The following is a 27,136-nucleotide window of genomic DNA, read 5'->3' as shown; positions in this document are numbered from 1 at the left end:
TCATTCTCTTCAATATCAGCAATATGAAGGCAGCTGCAGACAGCAGCTGTCTCAGCACCTACAAAGGTCTCCTAAGCTCAAACTACTTCCCTTATTCCCACAAGGCATTATGCTTCCCTGCTCCACCAGACTGAGTTTGCCTTTATTACAAACTTTTGGCCATGTACATACCATATACGCTTCAGGTACAATTTGCCAGTTTTTCGGTAGGGGCATACATAAAGGAGGAGGAAGGTGGAAAGGTATGTTGAAGTGGACAGATATGGGTCATGAATACTTAATTTTATGGTTAAGTCCATAGCATTTGTATCATGCATGCTTCTGTCCATCAGGGTCCCCAGCTACTAATATGTAAATGGATTCATGACAAAATATCAAAGAGAATGGTGTCTTTGAAGGTTGGAGTGGATCTCTACTTATCCTCCACCCTATAGTTTCTTGCAAAGGTGTGCAGTAAAAGCCCATGTCACAGCTGCACAAATATCATCATCATCAAAATTCCACACAAAGACTAAGGAAGTATTCATTACCCTTGGAGAATGGGCCTTTGGCTGCCTGGCAGAGATTTATGGTATTTTGCATAACAAAAGGTAATGCACCCTAACACCCACATGGACAGTGTCCTTAGACACTTTCTGGTCATTTTTTTCCCAAGAACAAAAGAAACGATGAGTGAGTTAATCATCCTTTTAAGTATGCCCAGTTCTATCAACATAAAATCTGGGTTGCTCATGAACATCGTGGCACTGTAGACCATATTTTCTCCTTCATTAGAAAGCGAATGAAAATTCTGGTTGACTGATAGACTGGTTCACGTTTAGCTCTGTGGTCACTTCTGGCATAAGAGTATTGGTATGCATACCTACTCTGCCCTTTTGAAATATTTAATAGGGGGATTTTGCTGAAAAAGTGTGCAGTTCAGAGGCCCTTCTGGCATAACAAATACATAATAGGAACTCCAGAACACAAAACTCTTAGCAGAATGACTTAAGCAATAGAAAGTATAAAGGTGGTATTTCTGTGGAAGATAGGAGGAGAAAGTGAGGATGTTCTGGGAAGTTTTAACAATATTTTAAAAGAAGAGGCAGTACCAGCATATCTGAAGCAAGCTGCGTTGGCTATATCACCCAAAGAGTGTAACTACCTCTCAGACAAAGCTTCACATAGACCAATTTCAATTTTAAAAATTAATTATAAAGTGCTCAAGTCTATACTAGCTATGAAAATGGCAAAGATGTTTCCAAAGTTGATGAATATGGATCAATGTGATTTTGTGGATGGGAGGCAATCATATGGCAGCATTAATAAACTAATGATGATCCTGATGGGAAACAGACTGCAAGAAAACACCACAACTGCTGGTAGGTCTTGATGCAAAGAAGACATTCAACATAGTCAGCTGGGATTTTATAAGCAGGGCAATGGCAGCATGTGTGTTCCCTGACCGAATGATATAATCAATCAGGGGGATATACAAAGAGTCAAGAGACACAGATTAAGGTGTGATGGTTCCTGTCCAACAAGCTGTGTTTGAATCAAGGAACAAGGCAGGGTTGTCCTCTTTCCCCTTTCCTATTTGCTTCATGTTGAGAGCCACTGGCAAAGAAACTTAGGTACTCACAATATCAAGGCTATACATGGTATGGTAATCAAAACATTACCTTTTATACAGATGAAATTTGTATCTGATAAATCCAGAAAAAGACATTTCATTGTTGCGAAACCTCAAGAGTTTTCAGGATATAACAAAAATGAAGATAAAACAAATGCTTCAGTGGTGAACTAAGTACCCACATTTGAATTGGTTCCGTTTATGGAAACATAAGATGACGTACTTAGGTGCATGGATTAAAATAATTCTATTATGGAAGCTATGGATAAGGGAAGAAACTAAACAAAAGATAACACAAAAGCTGAGAAGTTGGAAGCTCTTGCTTATGTATACAGAAAGTAAAATATAAGCAGTGAAATATCTGTAGCCCCCCTTTATTTTATAAACAGGGCAGGCATATTTTTATCAGTCAGCGGAGATGTGGACTGTAACAGAGAGTTGAAAGAATCTACATGGGAGAGGAAGAGAGCAAGAATTATAAGGGATAATCTGTTTCTCTCAATAGAAAAAGGTGGATTAGGACTACTTTAGAGCACACACTCCCTTCCTCTCTCTCTCTCTACATATATGTATTTATATATATGCATTTATATATATATATATATATATATATATATATATATATATATATATAGTATGTCTACATATACATATATATATATTTACATACACACACACACACACACATATATATATATATATATATATATATATATATATATATATATAAAAACACAAGCAGATGGCTACAGATCAAAACAGAAATGAATTATGATGAAGTGGAGGGTAGGGTAGTTCAAGGAACAAGGAAACAGTAGGATTTTGGATGCAGACCCTTACAGAGAATGACAACAACCATATAGAATATTTACAAAACAGAAAAAAGTATTCTAAAGCTATGCCAACATAGGAATGACTGCAAGTAGGGGCATATAATGTAGGCAAGACGGAGTTGCAATTTATTGGAGAAAATCTGCGAAGTAACCAAAGTACTGCGATCAAATAACTAGGGAAAGGAAAGGAAAGGTAAAAGACTGGGATGAGGCCAAGCAGAAGACTAGACTGCAAGTTAGAGACCTGCCTTCCCTACCAGGGATTGATGACCGTGAATAAGGAAACAAAAAAGGGACAGGAGAGTGCAAGGTGAAAGATAAACTCTGGCTGAATTTCTAGTTTGAGTGTAGAAAACAAATTGCTGTTAAAAATGGATGATTAGTAGGACATATAATATATTGCATGACAAATATAAGAATCAATCAGAAGGGGTTAGTAAAGACTGGGAACAAATGATGGAAAAACAGTATACAAAGGAACAGTGGGAAGCATCTGCATGGCTCTCAGGTATGCAGCAAAGTCCAGAAGACTTGGGATGTTTGCATGGATGTGTATGCATAGGTATTTAGCTCCAGTAGATAACATTTGTTGAAGATGTCATAGGAAAGGGGGTGTAACTGGGAATATATTTTTGGGAACGTAGCAAGATGGCAGATTTTTAAAATTCCCTGCAGAGTACTTTATCAGAAATGTTGAAGAAATAAATGATCACAGCAAAGGAAATAATTGTAAAGAGGTATACAGGATCTTTATTGCCTAGACACACTAAGGCCTTGCCAAGTTTATTGCTATTGGTGGCCAAAAAGTGGATAGAATTCAAAATTTAAAATTACTGTAACTGAAATAATGAACACTGGAAATGAGATAAAAGAATTGGAGGTGGGATCTTTAACAATGGGAAAGAGCAACTTCCATACAAATAAATGGAACGTGGGAACAATACACAAATATTTAAGTGGAGGACTGAAAATTAAGGGAAGGCAGGACTTCAGCAACTTATGTAAAGTCAGAGTGAATGACAACTGTTATTAAAGAAAATATGTACAACTTATGAAACTACTGAAAATGTTTATAATATTTTGTTTCGTTTTCTCTAAACGTATGTGTACCCATGTCAGTGTTAAAATTGTGTGAATTTCATAAAGATGTTAAAAAACAGACAATGTTTTCTAGACTGATAATTTAATTTCTGCTCAAGACACAGGTTCAGATAGTGGCACAATTACCTTTTCTAGTACAGAAGGCAGATCCCACAGAGGTCCAGTTTTTCTGGAGGGTGGTATGAAAAAGAAGGTACATCTAAAGTGTCCATCAAGCAAACTTTCATTTTTGAATAACTGGAACCTCTAACAAACATGCTGGCCACCAAATGAAGAACTGCAGGTACAGGGTCTGAGAAAGAATCAAGTACTGCTTAATAGCTCATACAGAAAACTTTAGCAACTTATCTTTCCAGTAATGAGTATTTGTGCTACTGTAATGATACGGACCATCTTGAACAGGTATGATGGATTATTGGCCATTAATGGAATTGGGGTAATCATGCAGTCAGTTTGAGGTACTGAAGGTCTGGGTAAGGCTTGCAGAATGGATGAGTTAACAGACCTTTGTACAATCTGAGGAGAAGGAGCTTCTCTACAAGAAATGGTAACAGAAGCAGGAACATACACTTAAGGTGATAGAAAGGGGAAATAAGAATGATACTGGCCTTTCTCAATTTGGTAGAAACTTCATGATCACTGGGAATGGGAGAAAAGTGTAGAGGAAATCTAGAAGTGTCTGATAAGACTACAGCATACCCAAGGAGTACGTCTCTGATGATGGCTTTATGAAAAGAAGCTTACACTCATTGTCAGTGGGGGATGCAATCAGGCTGTAGTATGACTCACACTGGTGGTAATATGTCCGCCTTCGTCTGACTGAGGTTCCTACTTGGGAAGCATCAACTTAGAAAGCAACAATATGACAGGGCTCATTCCCACAGTCTCATGGACTACTTATAATACAGGGATTTGACAGTCCCCACCACCACCAAAAAACATCTGTTTATGTACCACACTCACTGTTATTGTTGTAAGAGTTATGGAAATTGCACAGTAGGGGAGGAGGTCCTGAACAGCCTGCAAAGAGTGGAAAATCCTCATTTCCAGAACACTGATGTGCAGGAAGGCCTCTTGATTTGTCCATGTACCTTGGACAGTCTGCTCTAAACAGTTACCCCATTCAAAGGCAGTTGCATCTGTGTTGAATGTGACAGTGTAACAGGAAAGGTAAACATGCAGTCCTGATTTAACTGTGCATGCACAGCAACTAGTGAAGGTGCTGATAACATACATGAAAATTACAAATCACATGAGACAAAGGATCCGATACTTGGAACCTTAAAGTCTCATGAAGATCCAGCATATGAAATCTGGCAAATTGAACTAGATGAATCAAGGATGCTATTACACAAGGCTCTTGGGTCAGGCAACAATTTTTGTACAGATGAAAGGAGTGAAGAAATTCTGCCCAAATCTAGAATTCCTAGTTTAGTCAAAGTCTTCAGGTGGCAATTAATGAATATTTGAACCTGTGATGGTTTTAACTCGGACCCACTGGTGTTCACTGATATCCTCAAGGATAGGAACAGCTGCAGTAAGGTGTTCCATTCTCAAATCAAGGACTCCTTCACAGGGACAATTGGGAGCCAGTCATTCAAATAGAACAACACTCTGATCCCATGCAGTATTGACTGAGATGTCATTATCATCATACATTTGGTAAACATGAAGAGGGAGGCTGTGGTGAGACTAAATGGGAAGGCTCAGAAATTGATGACTGAATCTCACCCAGAAGCACAGGAACTTTCTGGATGCCCTGCTTATTTTGATGTGAATGTACATATTCACGAGGTCCAAGATTACATCTAGTCACCTTCCTGCAGACACAGAATTGCACTGTGACCATCCAGAATTCATTTTTTGATTTAAAATGGTTTAAGCCACTTATGTCTATGAAAGGCGGTCATCCACCTTTTTTTTACCACCAAAGAGAATCATGAATAGATCCTACAGACCTATGCAGGGAGCTCTTGGATGGCTTTTTATTCTAAAAGGTTGGAAACCTCAACTTAGGCCACAGCTTTCTGACGGGGTGGGGATGTCAAGAAGGGGAAGAGAAGATGTCCCTGGAAGTAAAATTAAGGCAATCTTGTAGTTGACAGATATGACTTACCTTGTCTATTTGCCCTGTGTGATTACCTGCCATTCCTGGAGATGGAACGAGATCCTACTCCCAAATACCTCTCAAGGGGGACAGTTAGTCAAGACCACAGGAATTCTGTGGCTGACTCTCAGCAGCAGGGTCCTTGTCCTGCAGATGCCCTCTGCATCTTGGACAGTCTCTCATTCTGTGCCTCTTGGACAGCATCTCATTCTGGAGACTCCTGCATTCATGGAAGTTTCTCCTCCTGGCTTTTGATTCCTGGAAGAAACATCCTTTGAGTAATGGAGAACATAACTCCCACAGAAATGAGTGTCTTGCTTTCCAGCTCACACTTCTGCAGCTTGTCTTTCACTTGTTTGAATAATTATGATATATAATGGAGTGGGTGTGTGTTTGTAATTATGCTCATTGAAGGCTACTATGCCGAAGCGCTAAGCTGCAATAAAAAAATTTTTTCTTGAACTGGCGTTGTTTTTTAGGCTGTTGCCTATATTTTTTTCGTTGTTTTCGTGATTTGGATATGGATACCAGTTCTTTATTACACACTCCAAGAGTTTTTAGAGATAATTTCTCTCCAGCAGTTAACGGATTCACTGTTAATGTGAATAACCATAACGGAATAAATGTTACTGTGGATGGCAACAATGAGAGAACTGAGAGCACTATTAATGCGGCATCTTCCTCAGCTGTTCGTAGCGGTTGTACAGAGACGAACCTACTGTTTCCTGCTTCTACGGCGGCTTCCAACCAGGTTGTACGACCAAAGGCTGTAAAAGACGTTACAGGTGGGCTTCCTGCAGTTTTACCGATTACTGAAGGTGTGGTGAGAACGAATGTTCCTACGGATGCGTTGGGCTCTACAGTAACCACGGATATACATCCAGACAGCAGGTTACATATTACTGGCTCCGCTTCTAATTCCAATCGTACAGATCCGGCAGTGAATGCAGCACCTGATGGTAACGTTTCTACTGATTATATCACTAAATTTTTGCAAAATAGACAGCAGAAATTTATGAACCCCTTTGGTTCTTTAGGTGGCCGCACTGTTAACTCTATGCTTCCACAGGATATACAAGATAATGTAAAGGAATTTGAAAAGTTACTGTTCAGAGAAACACGTTGTCATTTTAATTTATTAGGGCTTCAACGATATGTGGATCTTGATATTTCCCCACGAGGTCTACGGGCTTTTAAGAGCCCAGCAACACCGTTTGATAATTCGGATAATGATGATTTAATATTCAAAGACCGCTGGCTTACAGCGGCTCACAATTGTGCTATGGAGTGGGTCAAGATCCTTGTAGAAAGGGAACAGCTTCTTTTGTTAAAGTTACAAGAACAATTACATGCAATGCATGCTCAATTATTGGCTGATATTGGCATGTCTAAAGTGAATGATGTTTTTGCTAGTTTGAGTGAAAATTTACATAAGTATGAAACTGAGCAGATACAGTATAAATCTGTGAAAATAAAGAGAGACATTAGAGATTATGATAATGGGCCCTTTGGAAACGCAAAAAAGTTTTTCATTCTTCAAAAAAACAAGCTAATGTTAAATATAATAATAAAAAACAACTCTCAGTATCTTTTGCTTCCTCTGATGGTTATGGTTTAACCACGGACTCAGATACTGACTTTCCACCTCTCCCAGCTGCTAATGATTCAGTGGGGCACCAGCAGCGGTTTGGAGCTGATAGCAACAATTCCAGACGAAAAGAAAGATTTTGCTACGGGTTCTTCTCCGGGTGAAGGGCAATCTAGACAAACATTCAAGAGGGTAGATGGACTTGATTTTTCTAGCCCTGTTTTATTTAGTGATAATAATGTTGTTAACATTTCTGGTTGTAATATCTCTAATGAAGAACTAACTGTACTGCAATATGGTCTTAAATTTGTTCCCACTGTCTTTCCTAGACACCATTTATTGAAACAAGAGCTCTTTAAATTTATTAGAAAACTTCATTTGAGATATTTTTTCTCTAATGATAGAAAAATATATGGTTATCATGAGCCAGTTTCTAATGTGATACATAGTGATAGTGATGGTGATTCTAGTTTAGATAGCTATTACTCTTGTTTTTCTGATGATATTTCTTCTTCTTTATATTCTTCAGCTTATTCTATGCTTAACACTAAAGGTATTAATTTTCACAGCAAGTTTATTCCCCCATATAATAATTGTAATATTACACATTTTTCTGAAATGATTCATTTTTCATTGCAAGAATTGCTAAATGTATGTAGAAATGATCAAAAATTGTGTAATATGACTAAAAATGAATGGTTGGCTATGAAAAATCTTTCAAGTAGACATGATATTGTCATTAAAAAATCTGACAAGGGTAACAAAATTGTTATTTTGAATAATAAGCAGTATTTAGATATGTGTATGGAACATTTAAATGATTCATTAACTTATGAAATTAGTGATTATGATAAATATACAACAGCTATCAAAGAATGTACTACTTTACTAGATAAGGGGGTTAGACTTGGATATATTTCTAAGGATGATTTTGATAAAAAGTTTTGTTTAGAGAATTGTAATTTAGCTCGTTTTATTGCCTGCCTAAGCTCCATAAAAATATGACTAAACCACCTGGACGTCCTATCGTTTCAGCTAGTAATTATTTTTGTCAAAATATAGGCATAATTGTTCATAATTATCTGTCATCTTATGTATTTAAGTTAGAATCCTATATTAGAGATTCTTTTGACTTTATTGATAAATTAAGTCATATCATCTGGACAGATAATATGTTTTGGATTAGTGTAGACGTTGTCAGTCTTTACACTAACATTAAACATTCTGATGGCTTACAGGCATTATTTTATTTTTTGGGAGATAATCCTACAACCCACTATATCATGGACTTGACTTCCTTTTGTTTATCTAATAATTTCTTTAGTTTCAACCAATTCATTTACCATCAACTGAAGGGCACTGCTATGGGGGCATCTTTGCCCCATGTATGCCAATCTCTTCATGGGTAAATTTGAGTTAGAATATGTATATACCAACAAATTTTATAAACATCATGTCTTGTGTTACTACCTACATAGATGATTTAATTTTTCTTTGTAGCGGGGGTATTGAACATATTAATGAGTTTTTTTCAGACCTTAATAATAATAAATACAATTTACGGTTTGATAGTTTACAATTTGGTGGTCAAGTCCATTTTTTAGATATTTTGTTAACAGGTATATTGGGTGATCAAATTCATACTACTGTATATCGTAAATTTATGGATGGTCATCAGTTTCTTTATGGCACTAGTTGCCATCCCCCCCATACTTTATCTGCTATTCCTTATGGAGAAATTATAAGATTATCTAGATTGTGTAATAATGAAATTGATTTAGAACAGAATATATATGATAGTATTATTATGTTCTTGAAAAGAGGATATAAAATGGATATATTAGATTTTTGTATTAATAAGTTAATGAATAAAACTAGTTCCATTAATGGTGATAAATTGATTATTAGGAAAAATATAGAAATGAATAATTATTTGCCTTTCATTCATGAGGTTAGTTCTAATAGTAATTATAATAAAAGCTTAAGGAGTTCTATGAAGTGCAAGATGTTTATTTTGTCACTACATATAACTTATGTAGTGACAGAATTTGGAATATTATTAAATATTTTTGGAAATTTTTAATTTCGGATAAAAATCTTTATAAAATTTTCCCTATTGTTCCTAAAATATCTTACAAGAGAGGCCAAAATTTATCTGATAAATTAATCAATACTTATTATATTTCTCCATTAAATAATATATATAGAAATTTGATTACAGTAGGTACTAATCCTCAGTGTAATATATGTAAATTTATTAAACCATATTTTGATAATATTAATGGTATTTCATTTATTCCTACTAATAATTTTTCATGCAATTCTGTAGGGGTTATTTATTGTATAAGATGTCCATGTAAATTATATTATATTGGTGAGACAAAAAGAAAATTTAAAACTAGAATGCAGGAGCATGTTAGAGATATTAAAAAAAGAGTAATAACTAGCCCTATTGCTGCACATTTTATGGAATGTCATAACAATAATACAGAAATGTTTGAATGTTGTGTATTAGAAAATATTTTCATTAGAACTGGAGATGATAAATTAATTAAAAATATTTTATTATTTAAAGAAACCATTTATATTTTGAAGTATAATACTATGTCTCCTAATGGTTTGAATTTGGAAGTTAATTTAAAATGCTTATTATAAATTTGTGTGACTAGCATTGCATCTTTCTTGTAACTTAGATATTTCCCTTTTAAATGTTATATTATATACATTTTTATTGGTTAATTGATTTAATTGTTTGATTAATTATGATATATAATGGAGTGGGTGTGTGTTTGTAATTATGCTCATTGAAGGCTACTATGCCGAAGCGCTAAGCTGCAATAAAAAAAAAAAAATTTTTTCTTGAACTGGCGTTGTTTTTTAGGCTGTTGCCTATATTTTTTTCGTTGTTTTCGTGTCTTTCACTTAGGGTCTGAAAAAAGGACTCATCATATGGGGCATTATCATTGTCCAGAAAATTACAGTGTCGGAGCCAGGCATGACAGCGTACAGCTACATTGGAACCAGCCACCTACAATACCTCACTATATGCATTATGAATTATTCTTGAGGAGAGTGCAGATAAATTAGCCGCTGATTCTACCTGGATTACAATTTCCTCCTGATATTAATGTCAGACAACTTTTTCAGAAAGTCTAGTGTACATTCTGTTAGACCATGCTAAAGGGTCACCGGAGGCAGGTAATTCATTACCCAAACAGAGAATATAACTGAAACATTACATACTTCTCAAATCAATACACAGACTGGGAATCCTTATTTGCAGGCTACATCACATGGCTATCCTCTGAGGGGTCTTTCTTAAAAGCTGCTGCCACCACTGTAGAGTCAGTCATGGGAATTTTGCTCTAAGCCTGCCCATCATGGGGGCAGAGGAGGATCTTCTCTTGTCACCTGGGGAGAGGACCATCAAACACACAGGTTCTGCAGAAAGTGCAATTATGTAAAATCTTACCATAGCAGTAGATGCCCTTTTCTTCACTGTTACAGTATTCATGACCAAAGGGAACTCTTGCCAAGAATAGCCCAACATCTGGCCAATATATCAAAGACTTTAGGACTTACAGGCACCGTATATCACCTTTATGCCCTACACCTTGTGCGGGAAGAGTATGTGACATACAGTGCCTGTAAGTACCAAACTCTTTGCTATAGTGGCTGGATGTTGGGCTACCCTTGGCAGGAGAACACACACATTCAGAAATGAAAAAGCCCCAGGAGGAACAGAATGCTCTAGAGACAAAGAATATGTACATCCAGGAGGAGAAAATGGAGAAGATCCCCTCAGCCAGAAGGGTGAGAAAGAATGGGCAGAGTGGTAGGAGGAAGGGAGCGAATACTGCAACAGTGAAGAGAAGGACATCTACTGTCATGCTAAGATTTTACACAACTGTACTATGTCCCTCCATATTACTGTTACAGTATTCTTAACCAAAGGCAGAGTACAAAACTCAAGAGGAAGTCTGGGAGTAGGACGACCATGAAGAGCCCTCCAGAAACCCTTGGAGGACAGCCTTCTCAAAGCTAGCTCTGCCTCTGGAAATAGCATCCAACTTGTAATGCAAAGTGAAAGTATTAACAGAAGACCAAGTAACAGCCTTAAGGATGGAATTGGTGTTTAGCCCCTTGAAAAAAGCACCACAGACAGCAGCAGCCCTGGCAGAATGAGCCTTTACTTATGAGGAAAGACATTTACCATAAAAACAAAAATAAATGACCAAAAAAATCCAGGAAGAGACGCTTGCTTAGAAACAATCAAACCCAAAGACCTGGAATGAAAGGAAACAAAAAGCTGCTCAGATTTGCGAACTTTAGTTTTATCCAAATAACATCTGAGGTCTCTATGTAAATCCAAGCTGTGAAGAACCTTCTCACTGGCAGACCTGAAGAGAAGGAAAAAAGGAAGGCAGATGAATAGACTGATTAATGGACAACACATTGAAAATATTGGCATAAAAGAAAGGTTAGTACGAAGAGACACCCTGTCTCTGTTGTAAACTAAGAAAGAAAGAATAGCTATGAAAGCCTGAAGTTCACACACTCTTTTGGCTGAAGTGAGGGCCAAAAGAACAGTCTTCCAATACAATGTTGTATGGAAGCTGAAGAAATAAGCTTAAAAGGAGCCTGAGTCAATTTTTCAAGAACAAAACTGAAGTCCCTGGAAGGTGGAATAGGCTTGCTGGGAGGCCTGATATGAAGGACGCCTTTAAAAAATGGATTGACCTCAAATCTAGAGGCTAGGGGAGGAGTCAAGGGCAGAAAAACAGAAAGTGCTGATAAGAGAGCTTTAACTGAAGAATATACCAACCAAGCATGGAGCAGATCACAAAAGAGAGAGAATCACACGAGCCTCCACAGACAGGGGATGCTGATGGCAAGAAAGGCACCAGACAGAAAATAATTTCCATTTGGAAAAATATGATTTCTTGGTGTTTCCTTGCCTCCTGCAGAACCTGAAACATGTCTTCAGAAAAGAGGTGCCTACAAGGGATCAAAGCCCTATCAATCACAGCATCAGTTAGAGTGGACAAGACAAGACAAGATGGATAAGAGAGCCCTTGTCTTGTGTGAGAAGGTCCACCCGGTGAGGTAACTTGACATGACTGACCCTGGCCAAGTCAGAAGGAAGGGGTGGAACCAATGCAGTCAGGGCCAAAAAGGAAGTCACTAGGAAGATCATGGGAGAGTTCAGCCTGACTCTTGGTAACAGAAGAAGGGGAGGGACAGTGTACAGAAACATCCCCTTGCAAGGAAAAGACAGGGCACCCACTTCCCAAGCTAGAGGACTTGAGCCTCTGGAACAGAATAGTGGAAGTTGTCTGCTCAGTAGGGAAAGAAAAAAGAACTACATGAGGAATACCCCACAGATGGACAATGACCAGGAACACATCTCTGTGAAGCATCTAATTGTGAGCTTCTGTGCTGAACGTGCTCAGGGAGTCTGGCATTCAACTGTGCTCCTAGGGAATGTAAACAGTCTGAAGCATCACTTGACACTGGAAAGCTAGATCCCAGACCTGATGAGCTAGTCCGCAAAGAAGATAAGACCTTTTACCTCCTTGACTGTTGACATTCCACATCACTGTGGTATTGTCTGTGGAAATTTTGAGGGGCCCAGGATGACAGAGGGAAAGAAAAGCCCGAGGAGCTAGAAGCAGAGCCCTCATCTCCTTTATACTGATGTAACCCACCCTCTAATGAAGAGGCCAGAGACCCTGAACCTTGACGTAATTGAAGGAGGCCCCATCCCCTGTCTGAGGTGTTTGTAAAAAGCTCTCCTGAGTAGGATTCTGGAGCCTGGAAAGAAAGCCCCAGGTTGAGAGAAAGTTGATGAATCAACCACTGAAGCTTGAGACGAGAGAGGATGGGGACTGGAAAGTCCAGGGGGTGGCAATGTTGGAGTCACACTGACTTGAGGAATCATTGTAGCTTTGTCATGTGCAGCCTTGCCAGAGGGAGCACGGGAATGGTGGAAGCCATGAACTTGAGGACCCCGAGAAAGTCCCTGGCTGTGACTGAAACCAGAGGAGGAAGAAGAGACTGGAAAAATGCAGTTAAGAGACAAGGCCTTGGGGGGCAGGCAGAGAGACCAGCATGGGAAGGTCTGAAACCTGCAACCAAGAAAATCAAGGAAAGGGAGAAATCCTGAGAAGGCAACAGAGCTGATTTCTGGAAGTTTATGGTGAACCCCAGACTCTGCAATAGGGAAATAGTAAACTGGAGATCCTGAAGCAGAGAGCTGGGGGAAGAAGCTTGAATGAACAGGTCATGCAGGCAGGGAAATACCCGAACTCCTCTCATCCTGCAAAAGGCAGTGGCAGGACCGAAGCATTTGATGAATACCCTTGGGGCAGTAGAGAGGCCAAAAGGCAAAGAAGAGAACTGAAAATGCAAGGAAAAAACAGAAAAATGCAAGCAATTCCTGAAAAGGGAATGGATGGGGATACGAAGGTAGGCATCCTTGAGAACCAGAGGGACTAGAAAGGCCGGGGAAGAAGAATGGGAAAAAAGAGTCTGAAGAGACAACATTCAAAACAGTGGAATCTTGAAAAAGGTGTTGAGCTGGGAAGGATTCATAATTGGTCTCCAAGTGCCATCATTTCTTTAAATGAAAAACATTCTAGAATAAAAAAAACCCTCCCTACCTGGGCAGGAGGCACAGCCTGAATGCTGCCCTGGACAAAATGAGAATGGAGCACACGTCTGGAAAGAGAGAAAGTTGTTTTCACAGATGCCCTAAAAGGGAAGAAGGAATTTCTAAACCATGAAATATCCTTGGCAGATACTAGACAGAACCTAAGAGTCTGTTGTGATCTTCAACTAATTTGGAAGAGACAGGGAAAGACGAAGGGATAAGGAAACCTGGCCGAGGAAAAGAGGAAGCAAACTGTCAAATGTAACCCAACTTATCCTGAAAATCAGGTTTCTGGGAGGAAGAGGTTTGAGTAGACTTATCAGGAGGCACACAACTAGAACCCTTTTTTCCCTTAGGTGAATGGCAAGACTGACTACAAACAAAAGCACATTTGGAAGGATAATGCCTTTGAAACTTAGGAACAGGAGAAATAAAAATATGTTTCGCCTCCTGCAAGGTTTTACCCTTACCTTGGAGAGACTTGAAACGTAGCAGCAACAAAAAGATGTTCCAAAGGAGCATCCATAAGTTTGGCCTTAAAGTCATCAGGCAAAGCCTGCAGATGGAGCCAAGAGTAACGATTCATAACAAAACCAAAGGCAACAGCCCTGCAGAAGGCATCAGCTGCATCACAGCTACATTTGACAGAGTGGCAAGCAACTTGATAGTTACAGCCCAACAGGGAAAGGGCAGAAACCTTCCCCACAGAGTCAGGAAGATCAGAAACCACTTTGAAAAGCTGAGAAATGAGTGCCAAAACATACCTGGTCATATGAGTCTGGTAGTTGATGGCCCAAAAGGAAAGTGGCAGCAGTATAAAACTTTTTGCCTACCATGTCTATGGCCCTACTATACTCACCTGAAGGAAGCAGCTTGGTAGAAAGCAACAGCTTGGAGGGCTTGTCAGAAGAGACAGAAAATACAGAAGGATCAGCAGAAGGGCATTTATAAAGAAACTGACATTAGCCAGGTACCTTGTAAAATCTATCAAGTTTGTTAGGAGCAGGGGGCTGAGAATCAGGGACCACAGAAGCTGCTAAAACGGTACCCAGGAAGGCATCCAGAGCAGGGGAAAAAGCTGATGTCTTAGGAGACTCCATTTGGAGGAGCTCATAATACCTTTACTGAACGTCAGAGACTCAAGATCAATACCATTTAAACAAATTCTATTATGCGGGCAACAGCATCCCTGAAGTAGAGTTCCTCCAAAAGGCATCTGGACTAATAGAATCCTCTTTCTCTGAACCATAGTCCAAGGGGGAAGGGATATGAGAAGAATAAGACAGGGACTCTTCCTCAGAATCCCGACTCTTCCCCAGAATCCCGATCCTCATCTGAAGTGTCCAGTTCCCTGGGTCTTTTTAAAAAAGTGGAAGACCAGGGAGGAGCAAGCACAGACACTCCTTGAGGTGGCTTTAAAGCCATTAAAGCATTAAATAATCCTCGAGTAAAATTCTGACTCATTTTTGCAGAACACCCACATGGAACACACTTTATTGGGTCAGACCCCTGGCGACATTCAGTAAGTGTAGTAGATATCTCCTCCCTAACTAAGATCTGCGGAATCCCCCTTGGTCGCTTGACTATAATCAGCCAAGGTTTGTCCTCGACATCAGGAGTACATTTGTAAAGCCTCTGAGGATGTGCAAGTCATATCCATGTTGGCCTCTGATGGTGTTGTAGCAGAGGAATCCAAGGCAAAAACCAGATGATTCTCTGGGCTTTCACTAGCCTCAAAAGAGACATCCAGGGGAGGCTGGACAGCAGTCTTATCAGACATACGTTTTTTGGCCTTTTCTTGGCAGAAAGCTGACCCTCAGAATGGGAAGTCTCCACCATAGGACTTGAGCCAACAGCTTAAGATGTTGGTTTTCAAGGTAAATAGATTAATAGGAATGACGACTACACACACAGGGTCTTAGGGGTAAAAACCTGGCTGGCAGACAGAGCACTGTGTATGGTCATGGGAATCACCTAAACCGAGAAGAACTGGTAGTAACTGTCTTTATGGGGATTCTGCCTTCAACACTGACTTTTCCCTTTCTGGATGACATGAACCCAACAGCACTAAATAAAAAGGAAAGATAAGAAACCCAACTGGACACTCATCTGAAACACAGTTTGGTAAACAGCACAGTAAGTAATTAGACCAACGTTCAGTGATGGTGTTTGAAGTGGTGGCAAAGAATTTTTGTGTGCGCGCGTCTGTATGTCATCTTTATGCCCAACTACTTGCGCAAGGAGCCTTCAAGTGACGTACAGCACCAGTAAATACTAAAGACTTTGGTACACTGGCCGCACCCTTGGCAGGAGATCCCTTTGGTTAAAAATAGTACAACAGTGATATGGGAGGACATCAAAAAGTCCTCTCCAAAATCTTTTCTTCAGGGGAGGCAGGATCAACTGCAAATTAATTCCAGTATTTCCACAAATTTAGGGTCATCAACAAGGATAGTGGAAAGCCTACCCTTCATCCAAGGTCAGTGTCCAAGGAAAGGACTATAGTGGGAAGCCCATATGCCAACATTTACACTTCCTTTTCCTTGGGATACTTGGAGAAGACTCATGTGAATGGGAGCAAGAGGTTTCTGATTTGTATACCTCTGTCCCTTTGAGACAACTATGAAAGGACCAAAATGCCAAAAATAACAGGTGGTGTGAGGTGGAGCCAATGTAGATGCAGACTCCTGTGGCTCAATCAATACAAGGAGCTGCATCCATCACATCCCCTGTCTTTTAGTTGTCGACACCAAAACACTTGGCACCAAGAAAGATGGCTTCACTTTCAACACAGAAACAGACTGGGGGGAGGGGCTAGGCAACATCTCTGTTCTAATGCAAATGTCAATGGTGAGGGAAGTTTTGGTGCCAAGGGATCAAATGTCAGAGTGGATAATATTGAGAACATGGTCAAGAGAATCAGTGTTGGGGTCAATACTGAATTAGTATCAAGGACTTTCATCCTTCTGACTTCGCCATGCTGAGAGGCTCATCACAGAAGTCACCACTATGATGATGAAATCCGCAGGAATATTGTAGGTTCCAAAACATCCTGTGCTGGAAAATGTACTTGGGGAAGGATCAGAAAGCAAAAGGGACAAATTCTCTATCTTCCCTAGAAATGGTGGGGGAAACAGATGACATCATCTCAACCTTAAACTTGAATAAAGCCCTTATAATTATGTCCCAAATGAGATGGAAAAATGGTTTATGAAGAGATCTGGATGAGCACATCAACACAGAGGAGAAACACCTCGACTACAAGTAATTTGAGAGCTACCTTTTAGGAAAAAAAATACTCAACCTTCTTCTTGGAACAGATTTCTATAGGACCACTACCTCCAACTGGGATATCTAAGAGGCGGAAGCCTGCTCTGAGTTAATAACCTGACCATACTAGCCTCAGTGGAATAAAACTCCTTTTTAAGGGACTCTTGGGGGGGGTGCCTATCAGTGTCCCTGACAGCTGATGGTAACTACAATGTTTGGTTATTACTTGCTCCCAAATTCCTACTCACTTCCAAGTGTGAAATCCTCTTTCCACTTGAGGACACCAAGTCCAAAAGTATTCATTCTTCAAAAGGCTACAGTATCAGCTGCTTGAAGTTCACTTTTACAGAATATCAAGAATAAGCATGCTCCCTTGTGTGAATGCAATCAACGTATTCATATTTAAGACAGCTCCATGGCACAGAGAGATAAATCCTTAAAATTAACCAGATGTCTCAAATTTAACAGTGGCCATGGTACTGGAGAAGGCAGCAAGGGGTGGGTGAGGAGGGATGTGGTACTACCTGTTCTTCCCCCAAAGGAGGGAGGACTGCATATACATGTTTGGGGTGCACAGCTATGTGAAGGAGGATCACTAGGAGTACAAGCAGAAAACCCCCCAAGATCCCTCTTGTGAAAATGACAACATTCATAGCAACCAACTTTCTCCACAGGGAATGTTTTGAGCCATATGGCTCTTATCCAGAGAGAATGAATGAATGGGTCAAATTTGCCATGAGGGGGTTGGAGTGGAAAAATGTAATTTTATTTTAAGAGGAATATATTAAAAGTTCCAGTTAACATGACTTTCCTTTTCTTTGCCATTCCATTCTGCACATTAAATCTATAATTTTCTTGCCCCCTAAACAAACAGATGTTCTATGCACAAGCCCTATGGGGACGGGACATCAATCCACTTTGGTATCCTATAAAAGACAAAGATCACAGCTACCACAATTATATCACATACCACTGGGAGTGTTTCTTACAAGGGATTTGGTATACATATCAATTTACCACGTAAACAAAAGAAAAGAGAGAAATTTGGTTAGAGATCTGCTACAGGTCATCTTACCTGATGCACAGGGAAATATGACACACATTTGGCTGGATCAGGTGATCGTAATGCATTTGCAATCTCCATACAGCAGGCCAGGGTTTGCCATGGCTCATCTGAATTCATCCACCACTTTCTACCCTGGGACAAAACAAACAAAATTTAAGGTTCATGCATAGTGCTGGATGCATTTTAAAACCCTACATCGAATTAAAGTGTTCGGGTAAAAAAAATATTAATGTTTTCCGCATTTACCAATAGAAAGTTCAACATAAAACAAATTACAAGCAAAACGAAACCACAATTAAAAGATCAAGACTGAACTGTCACAAAAATTACATACTGCAGCTTTACAAGTCTTTCACAACTTTAGATCATCCAAGGTCAGCACCTGGAAACAGAATACCCTTCCATCAGCCAGCAAAACATAACTGAAATAAAAAAAAAATGACAGCTCAGTTGTCAACTATTTTGGATGTAAAAAGTATTAAACAGTAATAAAATCAGATCATGAGACAGTAAAGAATTAGCATAAGCAGGTAAAAATTAAGGTCAAGTTCCAAACACACACAAACAAATACAGAAAAAGCACTCCGCTCTGGCACCGTTAGAATCAAGCAGTAGAATGATTATATTAGCTCTCTTTAGGGATTCAAACCAAAGACCTCCAGCATATGATACTGGGGTCACTGACACTGCACAGACAGCAGCTTTTAGACAGCCAGATGTTGAATTTTCCCTTTATAGTCTTATCCAGTCAAAATTCTAAACACACAAATGGCAGGTTTCGTGCCAAATCAAAAAAATAAAATGCCTTCAATACAAGGATGCTGGTAAGGGCAAAATGCTCACTGCCTGTCTGACAGTACTGCCCCCCCAGTCATCACTCTCCCTTACTTGGAAAAATCTAGGAAGGGGAATGAATGGGTTGGGCTAATGGAAGGAGGCCTGCTGGTTATCAGGCATGGCGGGAAACCAACACAAAGTAAAAAATCTCCGAGGTCTCCCATAACCATAAGACCATGACTATATTGGGCTTTTGAATCCTCAGCTTTAAACATAAGTTATGACACACATCAGAAAATCTGTCAACATACTTACCTCAGCACATTAGGAAGCCTATCAACATATTTACCTTTCAAGGAATGTAAATGAATGTAAGATGTAAGCCTCTCTTTATAGCCCACTGACAGACCCACAAAAGATGGTCCAAGTATATGACACCTGCCTGCTTAGACACCACATATTGGACTGGCTGTTAGAATGGACAGGGACATTGTCTGGACTCAGCACCCCTCTACAGCCTTCATAGCAAGGAGTACATGCCTGCAGTTTGAGATGGTTTATCTGGAGCCATCTCTTCCAGAAGATATACTTCCTTTAAACAAAGTGGAGACAAGGACAACTCTTAGCTCAACCAGTCTAGAACCCTTTGGAATCTGTGAGGAGTTTTGACCCACAGGGAGACTGATAGGAACTCTTCACCACTTCAAAGCCCAGTAACAAGTCTGATTAGAAAATGACCAGCAAGTGAGTGAGTGAGTTAATGGTGACTCTGCAGCCACTAACTCATCACAGTCCACTACAGCACCCATATTCTCAGTCAAGCAAAAAGCAAAGTGTTAGCTTTGGCCAACAGTAGGCACACAAATGACCAGGGCGGTATAATCCTGGGCTCTCCTCTGCATCCTCACCCAGTCTACAAAGCTCTGGACCTCCTGAGCCCCATGTAGAAGGCAGGAATAGCTGATAATGAAAATTGTCCAACTATAGCCCTATAAAGGATGCCCATATTTATGGAGATTCTTTAAGGCCTGTGCCAAATACTCTGTTTCTGAGAACACCAGGAGCCACTCATTCACATAAGGAAACACACAGAGATCATTCTCCAGTAAAGCCTCTCCCACCACAGATAGTGAACTAAGAATCACACTGGATGGGCAATAATGACCAAAGAAAAACACTTCGTAGTAAAGTGCAAATTAGCCAAAGGGAAAGTACAGTTGTGTAAGATCTTACCAAAACACCAGATGTCTTACTTCTCACTACTGCAGTATTCTTAACATCTGGAATATCCTGCCAAGGACAGATGAACATTCAGCCATCATACCAAAGTCTTTACATTCTCCAGACATGTAAGTTAGACGTTAGTCCTACATCCAAGGCTTAGCATACATATATGACATATGAGTGCCTAATCCTCAGAACTGAACAGCTCCAGTAGAAGAAAGAAGAAGAGAGAAAGAAAGAAAGATCCTTCAGCCAGAACAAAGAATTACAAGGGGAAAGAGAGAAGTACAGAATACCACAACAGTGAGAAGTAGGACATCTACTGTTATGGTAAGATCTTACACACTGTACTGGGTCCTCCTTTATCACTGTCCTAGGTGTTAAGAATTCTCTAAGAGTACAAAAACAAATACAGAGAATGGGAGGAGGAAGCCACAGTGGACCCCTATAAAAAAAAAAAAAAACATGAAGGATGGTCCTGGCAAAATTCACCCTGGCTCTAGAAATGCCATCCAACTTGTAATGTTTCATAAATGTGCACAGAGAAGATAAAGTATTAGCTTCCAAAATGGATCACGTATCCAGAACCTTTAAAAAAAGCACCAGAATAGGCAACTGCTCTGGTGGAATGAGCTTGAAGAAAAAAGAAAACAGCTTGCCGCAAAAAGAAATGGCATTAGAAATCCAGGAGGAGATGGTTTGCTTAGAAACAGCCAAACTCAATGTCCCATGATGAAAAGAAACAAAAAGTTGCTCAGATTTCATGATATCTTTAGTATGTTGCCTTTTCCAGGTAACACCTGTGCTGTCTATGTAGATAAAAGGTGTGAAGAATCTTCTCTCTAGCAGTCTGTGGAGAAGGAAAAAAAAGTGGGAAGATGAATTGTTTGATTTAAGGACAAATCATTAGCCACCTTGGGCATAAAAGAAGGACTGGTCCAAAGACAGACCCTATCACTGTGAAAAAAAAAAACAAAAGGAGAGACTGCCATGACTGCCTGAAGCTCAGTGACACTCTTAGCAGAGGAAACCGCTATCAAACATACCATATTCCAAGTACAGTACAGCAGACAAGAGGAAAGTGCAGGCTCAAAATGAGACGAGTTAATTTCTCATGAACAAAATTAAGATTGCATGATGGAGGAATAAGCTTTCTAGGGGGCCTAATATGAAGGATGTCTTTCAAAAACTGACTTCAACTTCCAAGATGGCTGCATACTGATCAACAGCTTGACTTCAGCTCTCTCAGTGTAAAAACAGGAACTGAGAAATAACAGCCAGTGATAATGTCAGCTTGAGTGCAATTCAGTTACTGGCTAGTAAGTACACTGCCTGGATGCTTGAAAATAAGAAACTAAGACAGCCTAAAAAAATTAGAAAAGGTAAAGAGAAAAAAAATGACTGTGAAGAATCCTGCAGCTATTTAGCAAAAAGCAATGGAAGTCCCAGCTTTGGTGCAAGACATGGCTTCCAGTAATCTGCAGGAAAAAATAAGTCAAATGTGCTTAGAGCTGACTAAAATAAACAACGCACTGAAGGAGCACAGCAACTCAAACAACAGAAGTTGGAAAAAATTGAAGAAGCTTTAATAAAGACATTCAGATGAGCTAAAAATGCAAAAATCAGATGTCAAAATGAAGAAAGGGATGTTGGAGTATGAGACTGCTCAAGAAGAGATGGACATTTCTAAAACTGGTAGAATTAGAGGAGAGCATGCTGAGAAAATCTGAGATTTTCTGCTGTACCAGAGAAACTAGAAGGCGCACACTGCATTAGTTTTATGAAGGCACAAATAAACAAATGGACTGATATTCCACATCCGGAACTATAAATTGGAAGGGCACACCATGTGTATGCTCCAAATATGGCCATTAGGAAGAAGCCAAGACCTTTATTAATAAAGATGCAAACCTACCAGCAGAAAGATTTAATCATGACAACACTTTTGGAAAAGGGCAAAGTATTAAAAGTTGGGGACAGAAGAGTGCTTGTGAAAGATGATTGTTCACTGTACACCAGGTAGAAGTGAAATTTATTCCGGTAATCAGGGAGTTTCACGAGGCAGGTGTGAGATTCAAGCTGCTATATCCAGATGTCTTCAGAATATTTTTCCTGGAGGATCAAAGTCATTCTTTAATGCAGAACAGGCTAAGCAGGAAATGCAGAGGTCTGTCCAACAAAAAAATGAGCCGTCAAGCAGAAGGGGACTCTGCTTCTCATTCCTCTGATAATAAAACACAGAAAGAGACCTGCCAGTGAAACCCTTTCCACTGTTCCAAAGGAAAATGCTTGAGAGACAGAGAGAAGCACAAGAGTTCAACAGAAGAAGCGTGAGTACTGTGGAAGTGAACTAGAATCTGGAGTCGGAAGATGGATATGAACCAGAAAAAAACTAGTAACCATACCTTTCAACCTCTTAGCACTAGAATTTTGAACAAAACCTAAAATAAAGGGGGGGCAAAGGTCCAAAAACAGGGAGAGATTTTAAAATTTGTTCCAATAAACATAAAAAATTGCTAGAACAGGATTTGTGATAGCATGCATTTTTTTCTTTTTTTTTTGAAAACAACTTTATTCAATTTCAAATATAAATAGATATTTTCATAGGATGTTCACAGATATTGCAATTTAAAATATTTACAAAGACGTTCACAAAAGTACATTATATGATTCTTAGTATACATTAACAATTTACTAAATTGACAAACTATTTTTCTAGTAGTTCATGTAACTTGTTCCACATATTATATGAAAATGTATTCCTGATGGATCTCAATTTAATGGTCAATAGTTTCAGATGACAAACTTCAAAAAGAAGGTTTTTAAATTCATGAAAGGAAGGAGAAGTGTCAGATTTCCAATGTATTGCTATAATTTTCCTAGCAACTGCTAATATAGACCAAACCATAGGGTACTTAATTTTCTTTATGCATTCAGGCATTGTTGTGTTAAATAGAACCATAGATTTAGAAAGTGTAAAGTTGTCTGAAAATAAGGCTTGTATAAAATTATTAATGTCATTCCAATACTTTAAGACTATGCAATCAAAAAACATACGAGACAAATCAGCCTTCAATCTATTTTACATCTCCAGTAAACATTGTTCTTTTTACTGAATTTACTTATGTGAGGAGTTAAAAAAGATTGATACATAAACTTCCATGTAAATAATCTCCATTTAATCGATTATATGGTCATATTAGCTGATTTTAATATATTTTTATCTTGTTCATTAGGTAGATAATTGTGAAAAAATAATTCTAGTAACTCAGGGTAACAATTTAATTTGTAATCAATTTATATGGGTGTGATATTTTACCTTTAATAGGAATCTTTTGTTGTGTAGGTGGAATTAAATAAAGTAAAAGTTTAGGTATTGAATTTCTACTTATAGGTGACATAAGCTCAAGTTTATTTAAGAGAAATGGTCTACAAGCTTCTAAGTCTAACTATAAATGTTTATCTATTTCAAATTCAGTTGCCAAATAGTCTATAGATTTCAATTAATCTTTTACCATCAGCTGAAACCAATATATTAAATTATTATCCTTAAATAATGAAATTTTAATATAATCAGAAGAAAAAATAACTCCGTGAGTAAAGGCAATGGGGAAAAGAAGAAAAAAAACAAGCCTTATAGACATTAAATTTATAGATAGTTTCTAGAAGTATGTAAGAGAAGTAGCATATAATTAGATTTATGTACTAGTTGAGTATATGTGGAAAATAGTCTTTTAATAACCAAATTAATGAGTTGTTATTGATAAGTTTTGGGAGTTAAGAGATATACGATTTGCACGACAGTATCTCTAGAAATTTTTTCCATTTAGCAGTATATTCTGTATCTTATAGGTTTATAGTTTAATACTAAGCTAACTGCCCTTGTGAGCCACTTTAAGCCTAGCCAATTATCCCTTGTGAGACTCAAACCCTGCACCTTGTGTTTGTACGGCAAACACCTTAGCCATTAAGCCACCCTCCCACATCCTCTTCAATATCTATAAGAATTATAGATTTAATCACAGATGAAATTGAATATAATTCCAAATTAGGTAAACCTGTACCCCCATTAGAGCAGTCTCTCATGTGATATGTTAATGCTACTCTGGGTTTATCTGGGAATCATAAACATTTTTAGAATCATTGAATTGAAATTTTTGATTATTGATTTAGGAGGAGGTAAAGATATTGACTGTATAATATAAAGTATTTTTGGAAGTAACATCATTTTTATAATTGAGAGTTTTTCTTCCATGGTAAAAGGAAGCATTTTTCCATTTACTTATATGATTTTTTATTATAGATAGACTATGATTATAATTTTGTTGAATAATATTGTTGATGTTTTTAATTTCTTTTCCCAAATATGCTATTTGATTTGCTTGTGCTAGATATTTTGTACATTGATTATCTAATGCATAATTACTTGGATAAATAGGATGTATTTTAGTTTTTATTATTATTGAAGGTCAATCCAGATTTTCTGAAAGCTTTTCATGATTCTAAAAACTTCTGCAATAGCCAAATTATTCCCCACCCCCAAAGTGATAAGAATATCACCAGTGAATAGTTGTATTTTGGAAGTCTCATTAATACTTAACTTAAAACCCTCAGTGCCTCTACCTATCCTAATTAAATTAGCCCAAGGTTCCATTATTAATGTAAAAAGTAATGGGGAGAAAGGACAGCCTTGTTTGGTCCCTTTGGCTATTGGTATTTTTTGTGAGATACTGGTACCAATTTTAATAAATGCTTGACTCCCACTATATAGGTGCGCAATAAGGCAAAGTTATTCACGAATTTTAACTCTTCCATTAATATAAATAGTCCCAATTAGCTGAGTCAAAGGCACAGTTTATACCAGGACTTATTAACGTTAAACTTTTGTTTAAATTCTTTGCAGATTCAATCAGAGTAATAGTTCTTTTTATATCATCATATGTATTTCTATTTACAATAAAACCTGTCTGATCTTCATTTACCAGGGTTGAAAGAAATATCTTTAACCTATCTACGTATATGGACATCAACATTTTATAATCAATATTTAATAGATAAATTGGTCTATATGAAGAACATTTTGATATAAAGGTATATTTCCAAGAAGGTGGAGATGAGATGTTTTGAGAAACAGTAAAGACTTTATGAAGTAAATTTAAAGCTATTTAGGGCAAAATCATGTAAAATTCAGAAATAATTCCATCATTACCGGGTGCTTTATTTTGTTTTAGCTAATTAGATTTTGAAGGTCAATAAAAGACATAGGTTTATCTATAAGAGCAGTTTGTTCTTCTGATAATCTATTTTTAGTGCATCTTCTAATGAATGCTTTAATCTCATCTTTTGAATCTACAATCTGCAATTTCTGATTAATATTATTAAAAAAGTTCTAAATTCTATTAGAATATTCTGTAGATCAGAGACCACCTTTCTTTTTTTAGGGCAGAAAATGTCATTAATATTATTGAGCTTACTACGTCTTTTAGTTTTGTTGGCCAATAATTTTAAAGATTTAGGATTACTTGAAAAGTTTACAAATTTAAATTTCTTTAGGTTAATCAATGTTTTATGATTTAGAATCCCCAAATATTTATTATTTAATGAGATGATTTATTTTCCTTTTTATCTTTATTACCCCTAAAGTTGTAAGTTATCCAATTTAGTTTGTATATCTTGTAATCCCCTTACCCATAGTTTCATTTTCTTATTATACCAAGTATTCTCAAAAAACTTCGTAGTGTAAAAGCTTCCACAGCAGAAAAACCAAGAACAAACGTAAATGCTGAAATGACGCTAAGTGCTCAATAGAAACTCCAGGTAGCCAGTTGGATAGTTCCACAATTTATTAAGTAATCCACACGAAAAAAATCCAATGACAATTGATTTCCACATTTTAAAATGTCCTATCAGCTTCACTTTCTCATGAATATTCATGAGTGTTACATTCATTATTCAAGATCTCCTAGATGTTCACAGATCTCCGTTCCAAAAAACATACATCCTTATGTGCGTTTTATAGGATATACTTAATAGGAGATACTTGACATTAGACTTTCATATTAAACATTTTAATCTTGTATGTATTCATAATCTATTTAAAAATGTACAATAAACATACAGTGTATATAAGCATAAAAACTTCTTAAAAATACTTAAAAAATGCTTTAAAAATGCTTGATTTAAAAACTCATAGTTACCTATCTAAATGTGCAAATATAATGGATAGTACATGTAAGATATATAATATTTACTTAAATAATAAAATAATCAAGTATGTACAAAAAATAAATATGTATATAAATATATAAATATATAAATATATGAATATGAATGTAAAGTGCAAGCAGTATAAATTATGTGTTAAGCATAAATATTATGTTTGGTATAATAACTCAAAACATAATGTACGACATATAAAATGGTGTTGTTAAATAAAGGGACATTGTAAAGCTACCTAATAAGATTCTATGAATATTAACTAAAAAACTTATTGTAGGAAGTAAAAAGAAATGAGAAATAAAAATGACAGTAGCATTTCATTGGATTTTTTTCGTGTGGATTACTTAATAAATTGTGGAACTATCCAACTGGCTGCCTGGAGTTTCTATTGAGCACTTAGCGTCATTTCAGCATTTACGTTTATTCTCAAAAAACTCCAGCTTTACTCCGTCGCATATCGCCTACACAGAGGTGATCTCTGCCTAACATACAAAGCTATGTCAAACCCAGAGCTGTTGGACATGCTCCACTTAAAGAAATCCCAATCGCTCCGAGCTAGACGCTCTAGGGACCTAAACCTTGTCACCACAATAAACAGAACATGCCGGAGGGATAGATTCTTGTCCCAGAGACTTCCCATACTCTGGAATAAACTACCTATCTATATCAAACAAAGCTCCTCATTAG

The 27,136-nt window shown here is 37.8% G+C and overlaps 1 protein-coding gene across 1 annotated transcript in view; it reads right to left on the bottom strand.

Moving 5' to 3' along the window:
- POLRMT (RNA polymerase mitochondrial) overlaps positions 1–27,136 on the bottom strand; it is a 1,430,506-nt gene that overhangs the window by 603,464 nt on the left and 799,906 nt on the right. Inside the window, exon 11 of the mRNA XM_044053892.1 lies at positions 18,239–18,361. Within this exon, the coding sequence (XP_043909827.1) occupies positions 18,239–18,361 (123 nt within the window). The remainder of the gene's footprint in view (positions 1–18,238; positions 18,362–27,136) is intronic.

This window comes from Protopterus annectens, chromosome 13.part0 (genome assembly GCF_019279795.1).
Source record: "Protopterus annectens isolate FY-2018-M chromosome 13.part0, PAN1.0, whole genome shotgun sequence".
Taxonomy (NCBI): domain Eukaryota; kingdom Metazoa; phylum Chordata; order Ceratodontiformes; family Protopteridae; genus Protopterus; species Protopterus annectens.
Note: the sequence above shows the minus strand (reverse complement) of the source record. Positions and strands in the feature narration are given on the sequence as shown.